This window comes from Entelurus aequoreus, linkage group LG04 (genome assembly GCF_033978785.1).
Source record: "Entelurus aequoreus isolate RoL-2023_Sb linkage group LG04, RoL_Eaeq_v1.1, whole genome shotgun sequence".
Lineage (NCBI taxonomy): Eukaryota > Metazoa > Chordata > Actinopteri > Syngnathiformes > Syngnathidae > Entelurus > Entelurus aequoreus.
This window is the reverse complement of record NC_084734.1, coordinates 29411370-29428766: the sequence shown is the minus strand read 5'-3', so window position 1 is coordinate 29428766 and position 17397 is coordinate 29411370. Positions and strand designations below refer to the sequence as shown.

Here is a 17397-nt window from a genome sequence, read left to right as displayed (position 1 = left end):
AATGCTGGTATGAGCTGTTTAACATAACCCGTTAACTGCTGCCAATCACGTGGTGAATAAGATACTATTTAGGGTTCACATGTTTGTAAATCTGACTGTGATGATGCAGTGCCTCACCAGAGATTAACCCAGAGCCGGCCCAAGGCATAAGCGTACTAAGCGCTTGCTTAGGGCCCCGCGGCCACCAGGGGACCCCCAAAAGCAATTAACAAAACGTTCTTATTTTTATTTTTTGCATGTACGAGTCTGACTGATGATTTCTAAATGATCAAAGATATATTATTGTACAAAAACACAATTTTAGGTCAACAGAGTGCTGCTGCTGATCTAGGCCTAGTGATTCTTCCTGCCTCTCTTTAAGCTGCCTCTACTGCACCTGTGACGTTTGCCGCCTGCCGTGCAATGCCAGACATGCGCACTGGGCATCAAAAGCGCAGATAGAGGCAAAACAATGTCACAAAAAAGGACATATCCTTCAGGTGCAGAAAAAAGGAAGAAGAAGAAAGTGGAAGAGGAGAAAAAATGCCATGATAAAGGTATGTTTGCATGACTTGGTAATAAAAAGTTTATCAAAGAGATTTGTAGCTGTAATTAGCTTTAGCTAGGTGACGTTAGCTAGCTAGCGCGGTGCTAGCAATATGTTTTTAGCATCAGGTTACTAGTGAGATATGTTGTTTGCACAAATTGTTTGCAGCAGAGCACGGTAATTTATGTGAGTAAAATAAACATTATTTTTTACATCAACTCATAAGTTATGTGAAACTTCCCCAGGAGCATTGTTAAAATACTTTGGAGGCACAGAATCAGCCCAGAGCCAGTCCACATCCTCAGGCTCAACTGTGAGTGATGAATCAGGTGAGGAAAAGACTGTCACCATACAGTATACATTTAATTTCTTAGTATAAACATTACACCTGAAGGGAAATTAATATAGTCAAAGTATCTCATTAATATGTGTGCCTATATGTATGTATGTATGTATTTCATCTTAGGTCCATCTCCATCCTCTACAGTGCTCTCTCACACACCTCCATCCTCTGTGCCCACTGTCCCCTCCATGTCTGAAACCACAGCTGATTTATCTAGTAAGTTAACTGCAAAACACCCTTTATAATTGCTCATTGTACTGCAGAACATTCTGAGATTAATAATTATGTCCAACAGTGCAATTTAATGACCTTATAGGTCCTTCTTTTTTAGTCATTGTCTTTATTTGGTCACTTCCTCAGCAACTTCCACCACAACGTCCCCTTCACACCATGGACCATCATCAGCTCTGCCAGTTGACCCAGCTGAGTGGCCTTCTTTCCTCTCAGATTCAGACAGGACTGAGCAGGTGATCAGAGGACCACTGTCTATTAAGGAGAACTTTTCATTCCCCAAACGGCATGATGTCCGAAGTTTTCATTATCATTATAGCTACAGACAGCTAGTCAATGGGGAAAAAGTAAAGCGTAGCTGGCTGACTTATTCAAGAAGTAAAGATGCAGTCTATTGCTTTTGCTGCAAATTATTTTCCAAAAAGTCCTTAAAACTGGCAGCCGAGGGACAGCGGGATTGGGTCAACATAGGTGCAATAATATAGTGAATCAGAATTAGCTTTATTGTCCAGTTATGTTTAACACACATGGAATTTAACTTCAGTAGACTGCGCTCTCTTAGTACAAAGTAAACATTAAATATGAACAATTAACTAAAAATATAAACTAGTAATTAAAGACTAATATGTACAAGACTGATGAGACAAGATGACACTTTTACTGTAAATACAAAGCTTTATCACTTGTACTGTTCAACCCCAGGCCACTCTTGTAGCTGAATGTTTTCTACATTTTAAGATTAGGAACCATATGTGGCACTGTGGACATCATTCGTTCATTCATTGGTATTATTTATGTTCTTAAAGGCCTACTGAAATGAATTGTTTTTATTTAAACGGGGATAGCAGATCTATTCTATGTGTCATACTTGATCATTTCGCGATATTGCCATATTTTTGCTGAAAGGATTTAGTATAGAACAACGACGATAAAGATTGTAACTTTTGGTATCTGATAAAAAAAGGCTTGCCCCTACCGGAAGTAGCGTGACGTAGTCAGTTGAACATATACGCAAAGTTCCCTATTGTTTACAATGATGGCCGCATGAAGTGAGAGAGATTCGGACCAAGAAAGCGACAATTTCCCCATTAATTTGAGCGAGGATGAAAGATTTGTGGATGAGTAAAGTGCAAGTGAAGGACTAGTGGGGATTGAAGCTATTCTGTGAGAGCCGGGGGTGACCTGATATTCAGCTGGGAATGACTACAACAGTAAATAAACACAAGACATATATATACTCTATTAGCCACAACACAACCAGGCTTATATTTAATATGCCACAAATTAATCCTGCATAAAAACACCTACGTCTTTGTTATGCTAACTCCTAGCTCCTATGCTAGCTCCTAACTCCATGAAACACGCCAATACAATTCAAACACCTGATCAACACACACAATCACTCAGCCCAAAAGACCGTTCACCTAACCCAAGGTTCATAAAGCTTATATATTTTTAAAAAGTTACGTACGTGACGCGCACATACGGTCGAGCTATCAAATGTTTAGCAGCCAAGGCTGCATACTCACGGTACCTGATATTCAGCTGGGAATGACTACAACAGTAAATAAACACAAGACATATATATACTCTATTAGCCACAACACAACCAGGCTTATATTTAATATGCCACAAATTAATCCTGCATAAAAACACCTGCATGTTTGTTATGCTAGCTCCTAGCTCCTATGCTAGCTCCTAGCTCCATAGAACACGCCAATACAATTCAAACACCTGATCAACACACACAATCACTCAGCCCAAAAGACCGTTCACCTAACCCAAGGTTCATAAAGGTCATATATTTTTAAAAAGTTACGTACGTGACGCGCACATACGGTCAAGCTATCAAATGTTTAGCAGCCAAGGCTGCATACTCACGGTACCTGGTATTCAGCTGGGAATGACTAAAACAGTAAATAAACACAAGACATATATTTACTCTATTAGCCACAACACAACCAGGCTTATATTTAATATGACACAAATTAATCCTGCATAAAAACACCTACGTCTTTGTTATGATAACTCCTAGCTCCTATGCTAGCTCCTAGCTCCATAGAACACGCCAATACAATTCAAACACCTGATCAACACACACAATCACTCAGCCCAAAAGACCGTTCACCTAACCCAAGGTTCATAAAGCTTATATATTTTAAAAAAGTTACGTACATACGCAAAAAAAAGTTGCGCACATACGGTCAAGCGATCAAATGTTTAGAAGCCAAAGCTGCATACTCACAGTAGCACGTCTGCGTCTTTGTCATCCAAATCAAAGTAATCCTGGTAAGAGTCTGTGTTGTCCCAGTTCTCTACAGGCGTCTGTGTATCGAAGTCAAAAGTCCTCCTGGTTAGAGTCTCTGTTATCCGAGTTCTTCCATCTTGACTGCATCTTTCGGGAATGTAAACAAAGAAGCGCCGGCTGTGTACTGTTGTTGCTGACTACGTTCGAAAAATACGTCCATTTCGCACCGACAACTTTCTTCTTTGCTTGCTCAGCTTCTTTCTCCATAATGCAATGAACATGATTGCAACAGATTCACGAACACAGATCTCCAGAATACTGTGGAATTATGAAATGAAAACAGAGCTTTTTCGTATTGGCTTCAATGTGGAAGGCATACCCGTGTTCCCCGGGCTACGTCACGCGCATACGTCATCCTCAGAGGCGTTTCGAACCGGAAGTTTAGCGGCAAATTTAAAATGTCACTTTATAAGTTAACCCAGCCGTATTGGCATGTGTTATAATGTTAAGATTTCATCATTGATATATAAACTATCAGACTGCGTGGTCGGTAGTAGTGGGTTTCAGTAGGCCTTTAACTGGGCCACCCCCATATCTTTATAAATGACATGTCATTTGTAAAGACATACCAGGCTGACAATAGGATAATATAAACAACACTGCCAGAGCCGCAATGAGTTTATAGTAGGTGTGTGAATGATCAACAATCAATATTATTGGCAGAAATAGAGGGCCCCATGGAGGCTTGGGCCGGCACTGCATTAACCTCACCGCACGCCACTGCTGTGAACCAACCAGCTGCATTTTTAGATAATCCAACGTGATGAAGGACTTGAATTAACAGACTGTGGTCTACTGTGTCAAATGCTTTTGACAAATCAATAAATAGGGCGACACAATATTTCTTGCCGTCTACAGCCTCGATTAAATCATTGAGGACCTTAAGAGCAGCTGTAATAGTGCTATGTTGTTTTCTAAAACCAGATTGAAATGGAGATACAATATTGTTTGATTCTAAAAAATCCTTTAGCTGGTTACTGATGATCTTCTCAAACAAAAAATGCATAATTTAGAAATTGGTCTGTAATTATTTATATTTGTGGGTTCACCCCCTTTTAGCAGGGGAAGAACAAAGGCCGATTTCCACATTTTTGGAATGCTTTTACTTGTTAAACGTAGGTAAAAAAATATGCGAGAGAGGCTCAGCAACAAAATCAGCAGCCAATTTTAAGAAAAAGGGTTCAATTTGGTCAGGTTCTGCTGCTTTAGTTGTGTCCAGGCGCTTTAGTGCATTGTTTACCTCAGATACTGATACAGGTGTGAACTCAAAAGTGCAGGTGTTGCATCTTTACAGCCTGTGGAGTATTTGGTATATTAACATTAGTTAAACCAACATTTGACAATTGAGGATTTAACGACTCAAACAAGGATCCGGCAGAAACAAAATACTCATTAAAACAATTTGATATAGTTGTCTTATCAGACAAAGTACCAGATTGAGTAATTAAAGGACTTGGAAAGTCATTTGTTGTCACATGATTTAAAGAAGCTTTTATGGTTTGCCAAAACTTTTTGGGGTCATTTATATGTTTTTTGCATTCATGCAGGTAAAAATCAGACTTGGCTCTCTTAACAAGCGAAGTACATTTATTTCTAAGCTGGCGAAAGCTAAGCCAGTCAGCCTCTGTCTTTGTTTTTGAGCCCTGGCCCAAGCAACGTCTCTCTCTTTGAGAAGGTTTCCAATTGCAGAGGAAAACCAGGGATTATTTTGACCTTTAACTCTAAATTTTCGAAAGGGAGCATGTTTATTGACCATACGTTGAAATTCATTATACAAGTATTTCAACGCTATCTCAATATCATCAATTAAAGCAACTCTGTTCCACTGAAAGGCAGCTAAGTCGTATATAAAAGCTGGGAGGCAAAAGTTTTTAATATCTCTTTTGCATGTAATAGTGGGTTTTGATTTTGGTAGCTTGCAGTTTCTTACAGCTGCAGTTGTACAATGGTCACTCAAGTCATTGACAAACACCCCAGTACCAGTGTACTTATGGGGAGCGTTGGTTACAATTAGATCAAGTAAAGATGATTTTGAGGAGTTTTTAATATTGGGTCGAGTTGGGGAAGTGATTAATTGAGTTAAATTTAGTGAGTTGCACACAGCTTTAAGGTTATCAGGAGAAGAAGTCAACCAGTCAAAATTTAAATCACCAACCAAGAGAAGTTCACTAGCATTTAACCCACTCATAAAGGATTCAAGAGAGGCAAGGGCTTCAGTGGAGGCAGAGGGAGGTCTATAACACCCTACATTTGCGAGAGGTTGGCCATGCGAGAATTCAAGCTGCAAGGCAAGGAGTTCAAATTGTTTAGTGATTGACAGTGTTGATAATAAGGTAATATTAAATTTGTTTTTTATATACATAACAACTCCGCCACCTTTTCAAGGACGATCGCATCGGAAGACATTATATCCATTTATAGCAATGTCCTTGTCAGAGACTGCCAGAGGTGGGACCAAGTCATTGCTTTGCAAGTCACAAGTAAGTCTCAAGTCTTTGCCCTCAAGTCTCGAGTCAAGTCCCGAGTCAAGACAGGCAAGTCCCGAGTCAAGTCCAAAGTCAAGACTGGAAAGTCTTAAGTCAAGTCCCAAGTCCTGCATTTTGAGTTTCGAGTCCTTTCAAGTCCTTTTAACCACAGACTAATATATTTACACAGATTGTGTATGCTTTTAAAACACTGTATTTATTTATTAAAACAAGTGCATTTGAAATTGCAGGAAAAAAAATAGTGCTGACATTGCACTTCATAATAGCACTATTAACCAGTTATTTTAAACATTTAACTCATTCCTTTACAGAATAAACCCATTTGAAAAAACAAGTGCAACTGTACTTATTTGTACAAAAGTGTTAACATTGTATTTCCATGGCATATTGCATTGTAACTAGTTCCACAGCAGTTTCTATCCTGTTCTTATCTTATCTCATTGATCTCATCTCATACGGTATGTGTGTTTATGTGTGCGTACACATGAAAAACATAACAAATACGTGAACAAAATAATGAACAGAGTTGTACTTTTTAGATGTCAGGGCCCTATGCAATATGTACATATATTTTTAATATAGTATACATTTTAACTGACCTTTATTTTACTATGTTTGTCTTTTTGTAGGTGGCTAAAATATGCGGTGCTGCTGACCGCCGTCTAACGTTACGTTACTGTGTGCGATACATTGACTAACGCAACGTTAAGTATAGGTACCTCATGCAACCCTGCTTAAAAAAATCACTTGAGAAAAAGTATGAATAAGGTGGCGAACTGCAGTGGATGCAACATATTGCCGTGTTGGCAATGACGTTATAACCATAGACATCTTATAACTAGACGCATCATTGGCAATTTGGCTGCCATCTTGAAGTGGTGATGAGGAGCCGGCGAACAGCCTAAACTGACAGTTGACAGGTAGAAAACAAAGATGCCGGGCTGGTGTTCAGCGTTTTCCTACTCAAATGAGCGGACTGTTGAAAATAGGAATCGGGGGATTACTTTTCACAAGTAAGATTTAACATTAACGTACTATTGGTTGTATTTTATGAAAATAATATTACCACAGAGTTGAGAAGGAGCAAATATCTTCAATATTTGTATGTGAAAATCACAAATAAATCTTCTGGGGGAGGATGACCCCCCTACAGGGGTTTGGTTTACAAACTTTCAGCCCCACCTAAAACAAAATTCACCAGCCGCCCCTGATTATGATGCATTCTCATTTTAGGCAAAATATAAGACAATACTTTCTTAACAGTATAATTGTAACCAGGACTAAGTCTTCAAGTAACAATATTCAAATACTAACATTGTTGGGTAAGACAGAATTTGGTTTTATTCTGAATCCAGAGAGACATATTGGTGGTTTTAGCTGATATAAAGACTTTCAGGTGTTTATATATGTTTAAGTATTTGGCAGACGCTTTTATCCAAAGCGACATACATAAAAAATACATATATAACAATCACTGTAAACATTATCATTTAAGGGAAGAATGTAATAGAAAATATCAATACAAAGTGTCAAGACAGAATAAACTCTCTGCTGCTGCAGCAACAGAGATACAGTCTATAAGATATATAGATATCTAATGTATTCATACATTGTTTATGTAGGCTATACGCATGTTTATATAACCTAATCATATTGTTTTTTCAATTTAAAAATAGATGACCGTTTTTTCCCCCTTCTCTGGGATTATATTCCCAGTTTTGATCTCGGACGTCTGTATAAGAATATTATATTACTGTTAAGCAATATATGAATAATAAAACATGCCAAAACATGTGTCCTTTATCATAGATACACGTATGACAAAAAAGCGCGTAAAAATCAGTGGTATTCAGTGAGGTAAGATGAATTAAATGCGCTGACAGTTCATTGCTCCTGCCAAATGAATTGCACTAGTGGAGCGGATCACCACTCCAAGATGGCGGCCCCGCGTCTCGTCTGCGCCTGTAGGCAGTAGCGCTCCATGCTGCGTCTACGTATAAGATGTCTATGGTTATAACGTTAGCAGTGAGTTTACAGCCTCACTGATTTAACTACACATCAAATAAAAGTCACGTTACTTAGCCAATAAACGTTAGCTTACATTCAAAACTTACCCTTCTTTGTGCAACTTCAAATGTCGAACGAAGTTGGAAGTTGTTACGTCTCCGTCTGTAATATTCGAACCGCGTGATTTGCATAGGGCAATTCGTTTTTTGTTGACCGAGTCGTAGTTTTAATACCCGAACGAAATTAACTTTGGCATAATTGTTTCTCACTGCCGCATTGTTTGACAATTCTTCTTCATTGGTTGTCCTGCAATTTGATTGGATGAGAGCTGTGGGATGAAAACAACGTATATCTAATTTGATTGGCTGTTGTAATGAGAGCACAGCAGCTGACAGGAACAACACGCTGATAGACACAGACGAAGAAAAGGAAAAATACGGAGCGGCGCGCTCCCAAATAACTTTTTAATCTTTGGGTTTTGGGGAAAGTAGCAAGTCATGTCAAGTCAAAAGGCTCAAGTCCAAGTGAAGTCACAAGTCATTGATGTTAAAGTCTAAGTCGAGTTGCAAGTCTCTTTACATTTTGTCAAGTCGAGTCCAAAGTCATCAAATTCATGACTCGAGTCTGACTCGAGTCCAAGTCATGTGACTCGAGTCCACACCTCTGGAGACTGCTTTGCTTAGCCAGGTTTCTGATAAGATGAATATATCTGCATTGGTTGATCTGCGTTTGGGGTCCCAATATTCCTCACCCCCGCCCCGTTTCACTGGTGAGTCCGGCTTGTGATGATCTGTTGCCCGGATCATAGTTTGTTTATGTTTTGATTCACTTGTTGTTTAAGTTCTGTTTTGATTGTCTCAGCTTCCTCTGATTGGTGTGCAGGACGCTCACCTGCTGCCGGGCGCTAATCAGAGAGCTATTTATTCCGTCCTCTCGCCTCTCTCGGTCTGGTGCTTTTATTTGCTTCTGAGCAACGAGTTACGACGTCTACCTATTCTATTCCTGAGCTAATCTTCGCCCTGTTCATGTGCTTAGCTTTTGTTTTTAGCTACTCCGTTAGCTTCCCGTGCTATAGGCACGCTTGTTTTGTTATTTGGTATTTTTGGTATTTATTATAAATCATTCTTCTTACCTGCAAGCTGCTTCCTGGCGTTCCTCCGCATCTTGGAAAGACGACCTCCGGCATCACCATGCCACGCACTCCTAACACGGCTGCTGCAAACCGTTTCTCCATCAGAGCTCGTTAATTTTTGACCAGCAGTCTGGTTCTTATTCCACTGACCAAGCCTGCTATTGGACAAAGCAGCCGCTTGGACCACATCTCCTGCTTGCGCACGTCACTACCTTTGTTTACTAAGGAAATAATGAAGGTTTTTGATTACCCTCTAAAAGGCAGAGAAAAGTTAAAGTTAAAGTACTAATGATAATCACACACACTAGGTGTGGTGAAATTACCCTCTGCATTCGACCCATCCCCTTGTTCCACCCCCTGGGAGGTGAGGGGAGCAGTGAGTAGCAGCAGTGTCCGCGCTCGGGAATCATGTTGGTGATTTAACCCCCAAGTCCAACCCTTGATGCTGAGCGCCAAGCAGGGAGGCAATAGGTCCTATTTTTATAGTCTTTGGTATGACTCGGCCGGGGTATGAACTCACGACCTACTGATCTCAGGGCGGACACTCTAACCACAAGGCCACTGAGCAGGTGAATAAGCTGTCAGTCGTCTATTGGACTTTAAACAAGGCAAGCTTTTTGTAGCCCCTTACTCCATTAACTTTCGTATCCTCGCCACAGAAAGTGTTTTTTGTGAATCTGCGATGTGCAGCATTTTTTTCAAGGGGTTAAATGGTAGCATCAAGAATGAACTTGCCACCCTTGACACAATGATTGAATTAGACATTCGCCTAGACTACAGAATTTGCGAGTGCATTAGAGCAGACGCTAAGGAGGATAGCCGATATTGTCCCGCTTTGCCCTGTGAGCGATATCGACAGCGGTTGGGGTCGACCCAGTAATCGTTGCTGCCAAAACCACCATCCTTCAGCCTAAGGACGAGGTGCCAATGCAACTCTGAGGACAAGTCACTGCTGCTGAGCGAGCTCGTCGATAAAAATTACGCCTCTGTTGATGCTGTGCTGAAGTGTTTTTCTGGTCTTGTCATCCTCGTCCGGACAGAAGGAATGACACGGCAGTGCGGCTGGATCAAAAAAGACGTCGGAGACGCTTTGCTGAACAAAAAGTTGCTTTATTACAAGCGTGCGTCATTAAACAGGTCTGCAGTACCTGGAGGAACTCCGGTCAAAAAATAAAGGACACTTAACCTGGAGAGCCCGAACCACAGTCATATATCCCTTCTTCCTGCATCTGGGTGTGTGTTAATACAGAAGAACAGAACCTGATCGTGTAAGGAGATGTTCATGTGAAAGTGTCTGAAAAACAACTCATTTAAGTCATAACTGAAATGTTGGCTTTGAGCTAGACAGGTAGTCTCTTCTTAAGGATACGGCTTTCACTTTTGCATTCCGAAGTCCCAATTAGAGCCTCTTTTTCTACGAGAAGTGATCCAATCTACCTGCGAATATCAAACTAAGGTGCCTTATCTTATTTGTGCTCAAACTGAAATACCACTATTTAATTAAACTTGGTGGTTCGCCTTCTGCAAGTTGGATATAAATCTTCACCATAAGCAAAACATGATATGAGTTAATTAATTCACAACAGTGCTAGCCCGGACCATCATAAGTCCAAATGCTCCATTCGTCCTGCCAGACATACGACGCTCACAAACCCTGCTCCTTAAGCTCCTTCTTCTCCTGCAGGGAAAAAACAAACAGCCTGATTCTAATGAATTGTGTGAGTACACGCACTGTAAAAAGGTTTGAACATTCAGGGATTTGTCGGGTGGGTTGGTAAAGCAGTGTAAAGTTTTTGCTTTTATTGACTTAAGGGCAGACTATTGCTTCATGGACTCGGATTTTGTGGACTTGCATAAAATAGCTAGCAGAAATTAGGCTTTACTCCCCTAAGGAGGTATGGTCTTTAGATGATCGTTTATTGGCGAGGGTGACACACAAAACTGAAACGTCAGCGTTAAATTTATCCGGTTATCATAATGGAGCAATTTGCTTCTTTATTCTTCAATATCAGTCTAAACCTATTGTGTTATGTCTACCATGGCGGAAACTGTATAATCCCACTCTTCATTGGGGCAGGACCACCATTTTGAATTGGAGCACTTTTTGCCACGCTAAGTATTTGCGTTCCTTTGTCCCCTCGACAGCCACGACTAGCCATGTTAATGAAATCACGTGGTGTATTTCTGGTCTTGTCATTCTCTCCCGGGCAGAAGGGTGACGCGGCTGGATCAAAAGAGAAGTTGGAGACGCAATCACTTCGTCAGATCACATGCCCTTTGGAGCCCTATTCAAATTGCAATGTCAAATCTGTGTCAATTAACAATGTGACCATTACAATTATTGGATAAAACTGTAGAAAAACTCAAAGATTCCTTATACTTTGGTTGGCTATAACTTCAGCTGTAAATTCGCTCAAATGCTAAGTTAGCATTAAGCGCTATTGGCTTTACATACTGTATTTTCCGGACCATAGGGCGCACCGGACTACAAGGCGCACTGCAGATGAATGGTCTATTTTTAATCTTTTTTTCAAATATAAGGCGCACCGGATTATAGGGCGCATTAAAGGAGTCATATTATTATTATTTTTTTCTAAATTGAAAACACTTTTTTGTGGTCTACATAACATGTAATGGTGGTTCTTTTGGTCAAACTCGATAGATTTTTTTTGCAGATCATCTTCAAGCCGCTTTCTGACAGTCGCTTCAGGATGCGCCGTTTTGTGGGTGGTCTTATTTACGTGGCTCACCTTCGGCAGCGTCTTCTCCCCGTCATCTTTGTTGTAGCAGTGTAGCGTGCAAGGACAGGGGTGGAAGAAGTGTCAAAAGATGGAGCTAACTGTTTTAATGACATTCAGACTTTACTTAAATCAATAATGGAGCAGTATCTCCCCATCCGGAAACAACAACAAGGCCGGAAATGTGTCCCTTGAAACGTTGTCCGACCGGAACTCTCTAATAACTAAAGTTCCTTGGGTGACTAATGTAAACTCACTACACCGGTATGTTTTGCCGCTTTCATGGTGAGTTTACTGACAGATATAAGTAAGAACTTTACACTACTTTATATTAGAAATGGCAACAGCGGAGGATGAATGTCCGATAACAAGAAGATAGAGAAAAAGCTTATCGACTACGGCGTCGCTACGAACTACAAAGGTGGACGCGCACAATTTTTCAGGATTTATGCAGATCCCAAATACAGATCAGCAGGTACCAGAAGGTAAGAAACGTTGCTTTTGCATAATATTGCGAAACAAAATGCCAGATAATATGTCTTACCTTATACACACACCATAATAATACTTATATGCTTAATGCGCCGACAATCCATCAAGCGGTGCGGCTTCATAGCTTACCAAAGTCGTATCAAAACATTTTGATAGATTTTTGAGTGTTGTGTGTAATGTTCTATATTTTCAATGGAACATATACAATGTTGGTGTTGTTTACTTGAGTCATATTGCCATCATATTGCAGTCTACACATATTTCTTATGTTTGACTGCCATCTACTGGTCACACTTTGGTCATTACACCATGTACCAAATAAAATTGCTTTGAGGTCGGTAAGCAAAACCAGAATTATTCCGTACATTAGGCACACCCGGTTATAGGGCACACTATCGAGTTTTGAGAAAAAAAATAGATTTTAGGTGCGCTTTATAGTCCAGAGAAACGGTAGATGGCGCCGCGATTATACTGCTAAACAATAACAAAAAGGGGACACGTTGAATCACTGCTGACGGAGTGTTTAGGGAAAGCTGAAGAAGGTTTGTGTTCATATAGTAGTTTTTCCCAATTTTAAACAATGTAAGCACGCATACGCCGTGTCTGGCTCAAATCAGCTTCACCATTATTTCTGCAGTTTTTAGACTCTGCATGTTTTGTTCTGCATTGCTCAATGTGACCATATTTTCTGAGAAAATGTTCTCAAAATCGTTGGTAGTTTGTTTCCAATCGGATGTCATACTGCTCGTGGGAAATGGAAAAGCCTTGGGGGCATTTCCAGTAGCATTATTTTTAGTGAGATGGTAAACTTGGGGAGGGGAAAGAGGAACCCTGGAACAGTGCGTGAAAGTAATGTAACCAAAATCTGCTACATTAAATGTGGAAAATCCCTGAAAGGCATGTTAGTAACATCATATTTGCTGAGGCGGAAATGAAAGATTCTACTCCAGGCGTATTTTCAGTAGCAGAAATGTTATTAAGAGAAACAGAAACCACAGCATTCAGGGGAAGAACACCTTAAAACCAGGGGCTTGAAGAAGCTTAACCAGACATCCACGGCCCTAGAGGCCTAATACGTGACTCTCATCTCTTAAGCCTGGGGTTCCAAAATCCATGTGGGGTGTTAGCGTCTTCAGTGGCATCTCACAAAGAAAGTAATAAATGCTTGCTCAATCATACTCAGTGTATGAAATACCTTTTTAGTAATACGTTTTTTAGTAAGAAACACTGTAGTTCAAAGTAGACAAACCAAAGTAGCTGATTAAGGCATTCAATGTCCCACAGGCCTAATTAACGAGGCCCTGACCTCCAAGGCCGGGGGTCAGCAACCAGCAGCTCTAGAGTCGCATGCGACTCTTTAGCTCCGACATAGTGGCTCCCTGGAGTTTTTTTCAAAAAATGCATACACATTTTTGTTTTAATATGGTTTCTTTAGAAGGACAAACATGACACAAACCTTCCTAACTGTTAGAAATCCCACTGTTTATATTGAACATGCTTTACTGATGAGAGTATTTGGCGAGCGCCGTTTTGTCCTAATTTCAGCGGCCTTTTAACTCGCCGTAGTTTGTTTACATGTACAACTTTCTACGACACTGCCATAGAAAGACGTGTTTTATGCCACTCCTTCTTTGTCTCATTTTGTCCACCAAACTTTTTATGCTGTGCATCAATGCACAAAAGTGAGCTTTGTTGATGTTATTGACGTCTTTGGAGTGCTAATCAGGCATATTTGGTCACTTCATGATTGCAAGATAATCGATGCTAACATGTTATCTAGACCAGGGGTCACCAACGCGGTGCCCGCGGGCACCAGGTAGCCCGTAAGGACCAGATGAGTAGCCCGCTGGCCTGTTCTAAAAATAGCTCAAATAGCAGCACTTACCAGTGAGCTGCCTCTAGTTTTTAAATTGTATTTATTTACTAGCAAGCTGGTCTCGCTTTGCTCGACATTTTTAATTCTAAGAGAGACAAAACTCAAATAGAATTTGAAAATCCAAGAATATATTTTAAAGAATTGGTCTTCACTAACTGACAAAGAAACAGATAACAGATTTGGTGTCCAGTTCAAAGTGTGACACGATTTATTTAAAAATTTGAGAGTTGACTTTTGTATTTTACATGATTTATTATTTGTACAAACATGGTGCAAAGTAATTAATGATTTGTTAAAAAATGTTAGTGGCTAGCTAGTTAAAATGGGATATTGTGATTTCACAAGACTGTCTTAGAAGTCATCATTTGAAAATGTTCAATTTGAAAAATGTGCACTTAGAGAAAATATAAAAATAAAGTGTTGCATATTGATATTTATCTGTTTCTATATATATTTATTATGAGAAATCATTAAGATGATCAATGTTTCCACAAAGATAAATATCATTAATTATTAATAATAACATAGAGTTAAAGGTAAATTGAGCAAATTGGCTCTTTCTGGCAATTTATTTAAGTGTATATCAAACTGGTAGCCCTTCGCATTAATCAGTACCCAAGAAGTAGCTCTTGATTTCAAAATGGTTGGTGACCCTGATCTAGACTAGCTGTATGTACATATTGCATCATTATGCCTCTTTGTAAGTATATTTGAGTTCATGTAATTTCCTTTACTTATGTCCTCTGTGTATTTAATTTATATTTGCTTGTCTCATGACACATTATGTGTATGTAACATTGGCTGCATTTCTGATGTGTGCCATGTTGTTCCAGACCACAGCAAATGTTACTCAACTTGCAAAGATTGTAATAAATACATTAGAAGAAGACAGCCTGCAGTTTCCTTTAACTTGGACACACACATCTATACCTTTGGCCATTCTATGCCAGGGATTATCTCACCCACTAAAAAGCCTCTGTTTTCCAAATGTTTTCCAATGTTGTAAAAATGTGTATATTACTGTCAACATTTTTGTCAACAAAGATTTGCATCAGCTTGTGACACACATAGTCATTTTGATAGTAGGCTAATATAGACACTTACGTCATGTGTTGCCTTCATTATAACACTCATATAAGGCTTTTATTTGTTGGAGGCTCCGGACAGATTTTTTTTTTGTATTTTTGACAGACAGACAGACAGACTTCCTTTTATTGTCATTCAAATGTGAACTTTACAGTACAGATAAAAACAACATTTTGTTGCATTAGCTCGTTGTAGTGCAGGATAAAAGAGCAATAAGGTGCAGATATGAATAAATTGATTACTGTACAGATAAATATATTGCACTTTTTCATATGCATCCACGTTTATGGATGTATGTTATATTGTCTTTATATTCCAGCGAGTTAATCCATTTTTTGGGGGGGGGGAATTAAGGGAATTATTGTGATGCGTTCAAGAGTCTGATGGCCTCAGGGAAGAAGCTGTTACAGAACCTGGAGGTTCTGCTACGGAGGCTGCGGAATCTCTTTCTAGAGTCCAGCAGTGAATACAGTCCTTGGTGGGGGTGGGAGGAGTCTCTACAGATTTTCTCAGCCCTGGTCAGGCAGCGGCTTTTTGCGATTTCCTGGATAGGAGGAAGAGGAGTCCTGATGACTTTTTCCACCGTCCTCACCACTCTCTGCAGAGACTTCCAGTCTGAGGCACTGCAGGCTCCAGTCCAGACAGAGATGTTGTTGGTCAGCAGGCTCTGTATAGTGCCTCTGTAGAATGTGCTGAGAATGGGGGGAGGGAGCTGTGCTCTTTTCATCCGACGCAAAAAGTGCATGCGCTGCTGAGCTCTTTTTACAAAAGCTCCGGTGTGTAGGGACCAGGTCATATTGTCAGTTATCTGCACCCCCAGGAACTTGGTGCTGCTTACAATCTCCACTGCTGCTGTGCCGTTGACAAGTGTGGCTGGACTGGTGCCTCCTGAAGTCGACGATGATGTCCTTGGTCTTGTCGACGTTCAGGACCAGGTTGTTGGTTCTGCACCAGTCAACCAGATGTTTCACCTCCTCCCTGTAGTCCTTGTCGTTCTTGTCACGGATGAGGCCCACTACTGTTGTGTCATCCGCATACTTCACAATGTGGTTAGTAGTGGACCTGGCGCAGCAGTCATGGGTCATCAATGTGAACAGCAGCGGACTCAGGACGCAGCCCTGGGGGGAGCCAATGCTCAGGGAGATGGCACTGGAGGTGTTGTTGCCCACTCTCACAGACTGGGGTATGTCTGTGAGGAAGTCAAGCAGCCAGTTGCATCGGGGGGTACTGAATCCAAGGGGGGCCACTCATGGCTCTTTCAACATTTTGGGTTGCCGACCCCTAGGCCTAGGTGATGGCTTCAGTGGCACCTTCAAAAGGTGCTCTCAACACTGCTGGTCTTGAAGAGGGTTCCAACTTAAGGTTAAAATGCAACTTGGACTGTGGGAAAGTGAATAATTCACATTTTTGTTTTCAGTACCATACATTTCATCTGGAGATATTAGGGGAAAGGATAACCAAAAGAAAGTAATCTTTAAGGCCAGGTATGCGGACTCAAGTTAAAGGCCTACTGAAACCCACTACTACCGACCACGCAGTCTGATAGTTTATATATCAATGATGAAATCTTAACATTGCAACACATGCCAATACGGCCACGTTAACTTATAAAGTGCAATTTTAAATTTCCCGCCACACTTCCGGTTGAAAACGTCTAGATATGATGACGTATGCGCGTGACGGAATCAGTTGATGCGGAAGTATTGGTACCCCATTGAATCCAATACAAAAAAGCTCTGTTTTCATTTCAAATATTCCACAGTATTCTGGACATCTGTGTTGGTGAATATTTTGCAATTTGTTTAATGAACAATGGAGACTGCAAAGAAGAAAGTTGTAATTTGTGATCGGTGTATTAGCAGCGGACTACAGCAACACAACCAGGAAGACAGAGATGGATAGCAGATGCGTTAGCCGCCAAACTCACCTTAACTTCCTCCGTCTCGCCGACCGCATCTGTGATCGGGTGAAGTCCTTCGTCGCACCGTCGATCGTTGGAACGCAGGTGAGCACGGGTGTTGATGAGCAGATGAGGGCTGGCTGGCATAGGTGGATAGCTAATGTTTTTACCATAGCTCTGTGAGGTCCGGTTGCTAAGTTAGCTTCAATGGCGTCGTTAGCAACAGAATTGTTAACCTTCGCCAGGTTGGAAAGCATTAACTGTGTATTTAC

General features: G+C 40.6%; 1 protein-coding gene across 1 annotated transcript in view; it reads left to right on the top strand.

Annotated features, from left to right (window-relative positions):
* The first annotated feature begins 409 nt into the window (after nt 1-409).
* LOC133649177 (uncharacterized) overlaps nt 410-17397 on the top strand; it is a 29353-nt gene continuing 12365 nt past the window's right edge. Inside the window, exons 1-4 of the mRNA XM_062046012.1 lie at nt 410-536; nt 772-855; nt 993-1085; nt 1230-1336. Coding sequence (XP_061901996.1) covers nt 452-536; nt 772-855; nt 993-1085; nt 1230-1336 — 369 coding nt within the window. The 5' untranslated portion in view covers nt 410-451. The remainder of the gene's footprint in view (nt 537-771; nt 856-992; nt 1086-1229; nt 1337-17397) is intronic.